At 43.4% G+C, this 4,681-nt stretch overlaps 1 protein-coding gene across 6 annotated transcripts in view; it reads right to left on the bottom strand.

The window, feature by feature from the left end:
* Mcf2l2 (MCF.2 cell line derived transforming sequence-like 2) overlaps nucleotides 1-4,681 on the bottom strand; it is a 246,785-nt gene that overhangs the window by 66,537 nt on the left and 175,567 nt on the right. For all 6 annotated transcript variants that reach the window (XR_780283.3, XM_010624297.2, XM_010624299.1 and 3 more), the window contains 2 exons: nucleotides 4,116-4,231; nucleotides 3,140-3,209 (listed from right to left, as the gene is read on the bottom strand). Coding sequence is in view for 5 of the 6 variants with exons in the window: in XM_010624297.2 (XP_010622599.1) it covers nucleotides 3,140-3,209; nucleotides 4,116-4,231 (186 nt within the window). In the remaining variant the exon portion in view is untranslated. The remainder of the gene's footprint in view (nucleotides 1-3,139; nucleotides 3,210-4,115; nucleotides 4,232-4,681) is intronic.

The following is a 4,681-nucleotide window of genomic DNA, read 5'->3' as shown; positions in this document are numbered from 1 at the left end:
TCAAAATTTTAAACTTTAGAAAGGGCTGGGGATGTAGTTCAGTGTGAAGGTCCTGGGTTCACTCCCTAGTACTGACCTTCTTCTCCAAAACAAACAAACAAACGAAAGGTTACATGTGATGAACCTTATTCCAGCATTTTATTCTTCCATTTTACCAAGTGAAATCTCAGGGCGACTGGAACACCAGCTAAAGTCTGGACAAGGACTTCTGCACAGAGCAGGGCTCTGGGAGACAATCTCCCCGGATGAGAGAGGCTCCAGAGTGTGAGTTACATGCTCGGTTGAAGAATATTTCAGAATTTGTTCCCCAGATGAGTGGGCTGTGCAGACTTCAGCGAGGAGGTAAACGGCCCCAGAGGATGGTGGGAAGGCTGCCTCATCCACAAACTGAGAGGCGTCCACACTGCGGAGGCCGACTCCTTCCTGCCCAAGATGGTCAGATAATTGGGGTTTTAGACTCCATCCCAGAGAAAACCTTTGTGCTTGGTAGGAATTTATTGCTGCATTTTGTCTCCAATATTATAACTTATATAAGACTAGATGAGAATTTTGCAGTCCAAATGATTTCCTAAGTCCCTCCCAACGAGAACCAGCATAAAAACTTCACAAAACTTTAGAAAAAGAATTCATTCCAGGAAAAATATTTAATCAGCAATTCCCTGACCATTTCCTCAGACATGAATGAGTTTTTTTTTTGTACTGGGGATCTAACTCTGGTCCTTGCGCTTGCGAGGCAGGCAGAGGCACCACTGAGCTAAATCCCCGGTTGTGAATGAGTTTTAATTGCATCCATCTCTTCCCACAGGAATCTGGCTCTCTTCTCATTCAAGAATTTAAATAATCTTTGCAAGAACGATGTGAGCAACCATAAAATGCTGCTGCATTCTGAAACTAGATGTCCCCATGAGGGGTGTAATGAGTGCAAATGTGCAAAACAGTACAACACACTGACAATGCTGCACTTGCAACTCAGAAAGGACAAAGACTCCCATGAGGAGGAAACAACCTTGAGCGTGGCTTCGATTCTGGCACTTGAGGGGAAGCCCAGGGAAAGCTGGGTTGGGAAGCTCAGACTGGCTCATGGAGGACTCAGTCTTTTCTCTATATCCAGTACCTGGAAGCCTGCAAAGTTTTGTCCGCTCACCTGTAGCTTATACATGTACTGCCCTCACATGGGGCAGCTAACATTTGGTTGTTTTATTTATTTATTAAGTTTTGTGGTTTTTTGAGGCAGAGTCTCACTGTGTAGTTTAGATTGGCTTTGAACTCACTATATAGCCCAGGCTGGCTTCAAACTCTTGGCCATCCTCCTGCCTCAGCATCCCAAGTGCTGGGATTACAGGTGTGGGCCAGCATGCCTGGCTTCAGCCTTTTTCTTTTTTTTTGGTACCTGGGATTTTTTTTTGGTATCTTGCGCTTGCGAGGCAGGCAGCAGAACCACTGACCTAATCCTTGGCCCAAGCCACCATTTGGGTGTCTCAAAAATTTTAAATTGTCTATCTGTTGTCTTGGGCTCACCAACATTAAAAGAGGAAAAGTTTATTTGGGCTCAAAGTTTGTAAAGGTTTCAGTCCACAAGAAAGAACATTGAGAGTTAGGGTTTGTTGGGAAAGAGAAGAATTAGGAAAGACCAAGAGGACACCAGATCAGGAGCAAGAAAATGTGTGGTGGGGAAGATGCTGTGTAAGAGGCTCCCTGCCCCAAAGAAGGGTACAGAGACAGGTGGTGTGGGGGGAGCTCCAGATGGTGGGGAGGGGAGGTAAGTAGAGGCATGTTGTTGTAAGACAGGAAGTGTGTGAACTGGCTGCTAAGCATAAGAAAGCCCATAGAGCCGGGCACGGTGGTGCATGCCTATAATCCCAGTACTCCGGGGCTGAGGCAAGAGGATCACCATGAGTTCAAGACCAGCCTGGACTACACACCAAGACCCAGTCTCAAAAAAAAAAAAAATCTACAGATTTAAAAAGTGGTAATCATCCTCTGTTCTGTAAAATGGAAGAAAATATTTCTGAGATTTTCAATTTAACACCAAAATTTCTCCTCTTGAGAGCATTACTAAACTTAGTCCACCATTCCACAGAGGAATACCAACTCTGGGGACCCAGGTGTTCCACCTTCCATCATCCCATGGGCCTGGCGGGAGGCAGGCGGGTAAGTGTTCCCACCATTGGTGTGAGCACCATCAAACCCGACTCATTCTCACACTGGACAAAGTGAGGGGTAGTGGGGAGGCCACTGGCGCCGTGAAGGACTCCTGGCTGCATCTCAAGGGCAGGTGGAAGAACCACCCTTAGCAGATTCCAAGTATACAATGCAATATTATTAACTACACCATGCATTACATCTCTGGAATTTATAATTGAAACTTTGTTCCCTTTGACTAGCATCTCCCCATTTCTTTGACCCTCAGATACTCACAATCAACCCTTTGGTTATGGGTTGTATTTAGATGTCCCTCCAAAGCCTCATTTGCTCATAGAGGAGGCTTTTCAGAGGTGGCTGGGTCTAGGGTGTGTGAATGTGGATGAAGGGTGTGATGCGGGGACTAAGGGCATGGATAACGGAAGCCCAACCCTGGGCATGAGTGGCACCAGTCAATAGGACTGTGGCCTGGATGGAATGAAAAGGGACAGAAAGAAAGCAGGCTGTTGCTGCTGCTGCTGCTTTTTGTTTTGCCTCCTCCTGCCTACCCTGCCACGGACTGTTTCTCCTCTGCCATGCCTTCTGCCGTGGACTGAAACCTTTACAAACTTTGAGCCCAAATAAACTTTTCCTCTTTTAATGTTGGGTGTCTTTTTTTTTTTTTGTCTCAGTAATGAGTAAAAAAAGTAACCAAGACATTTTGTAATCTATGCTTCTGTGAGTTCAACTTTATCACATCATACACATACTCACGCCCGTGATAACTATGCGAGATGACAAATATATTAATTAACTCGATTGTGATAGTCATTTTCCAGTGAATTCCTAAATCAAGTCATCATGTGTACACCTTGAATATATACAATTTTCATTTGTTAATTATATGTCAACAAAGCAGGGATGCTTTTCCACTTTTGGGGTCTCTGTTTGTCCTTGCCATTTACACAGAAAAATAAAGACTGACTTTATTTTGGGTTTGTTGGGAGTACAGACTTACTCTCTTGAGAAAACAGCATGCCAGAAGTTCAGGGTTTTCCACACACTTTTCCAATTCTTTTAGAAAAGTCCTAGGGAAGTAAAAATATGACACAGTAATGTCTTGATTTTTAAAATATATGTATGGGTTTAAAACTTCTTAAGTAAAAATCACATGAAGTTTCAAGAAGTAGCTAGAAAAATGCTCCAGGCTTTATCGCTCTTGAATCATCTACATGTGGATTAGGGAAAAAGACAATGCATCCTGAGCATAACTGTGGTGCCTAGGAAGCTGTTTGTGGCTGTGCTGGTCATTCTGGGCACCAGCCAGAGATAGACAGGATGCACCAGTGCTAACAGTTAACCGCCCGTGGACACCACAGCTGCTGTCATTAATGTCCCTGAAGGTTAAAGATGAGTCAGGCATAAGCTAAGTGCTTCACATACATCTCCTTTAACCCTCAACCAATCCCTGCAAACCAAGGTTTCATTCATGTAAAACCCGAGGCTCTAAGAGGCTGAACTACTTCACTGGGGAAAGCAGCAGAAATCAGATTCCACCTCAGTTTTGTGTCCGACCAGGCAGCCCTGGGCCGAAGGGGCAACTTGTTTGGGCAGCGAGCATTTCTGATGCCCAGTGCCACCCCAGGTTAACAGGTACGTGGGCAGGTGTCTGGGTCATCTTTGTATTTCTAATGCCAGGCACAGTCCCTGGCACAGAATAGATGCTCGGTAAATCTGGATGCACACATTAAATAAACAGCAGAGGGACACACGACCGACACAGCACAGCTGTGTGACACCCAGCACGCACCCCTGCACGCCTTCCCTCATCTTCCTCAGGGACTTTGTGGCATTTATTTCCTCTTCCCCACCCTCACCCAAACCTACCCTCTTGCCCAAGCCAAACCTGGCCAAACATTTTCAGGTCCAAATCCCATCAGTCTGATTCTCACTCCTGCTTTCCACATTTCCTCATAATAGGAATCACTATGTACCTGTTGTGAAATTCGTAAAGTTCTTTAATGTTCCCAAAGAGACAGTCCTTGTTATTCTGCAAAACATCTGGAATCAGATGCTTTAGCCAAATAAAATCCATCGGAGTGATATAACCCTGCGGAAATGGAAACAAGGTAGGGTTTACAGTCAATATGAAAGAGACGGTCTAAATCAGCTCCTTGGAAGAACCAAAACTTTAGTGGAACAACTGAGGAATACAGCACACAGGCTCCCCAAAACTATTCCATTACATATTTTCTTTTGAATACCATTTTTCTCACGACATCAGAAGGTGAAAGCTTAATGACAATGATAACAAAATAGCATTTGAAGGGGAAGAACAAATATATTTTTTAAATGTTAATAAGTTATACGAGTTATATATGAAAGGTAAAAACCCATAATTTTATGATGTGATATAATTACTATCAAGTTTTACTTTATTTCCTTCATAACTCGTAAAAAGCTCATTTTATATGGTTATAACTATAATATGTATATAATTTTGTATTTTTTCCATGTATATTTTAGACTTGGCTTATAAAGCTCTACTTAATTATTATTA

Source organism: Fukomys damarensis, unplaced genomic scaffold (genome assembly GCF_012274545.1).
Source record: "Fukomys damarensis isolate Sample0158 unplaced genomic scaffold, DMR_v1.0_HiC HiC_scaffold_12, whole genome shotgun sequence".
Classification (NCBI taxonomy): domain Eukaryota; kingdom Metazoa; phylum Chordata; class Mammalia; order Rodentia; family Bathyergidae; genus Fukomys; species Fukomys damarensis.
This window is presented reverse-complemented; position numbering and strand designations above follow the sequence as displayed.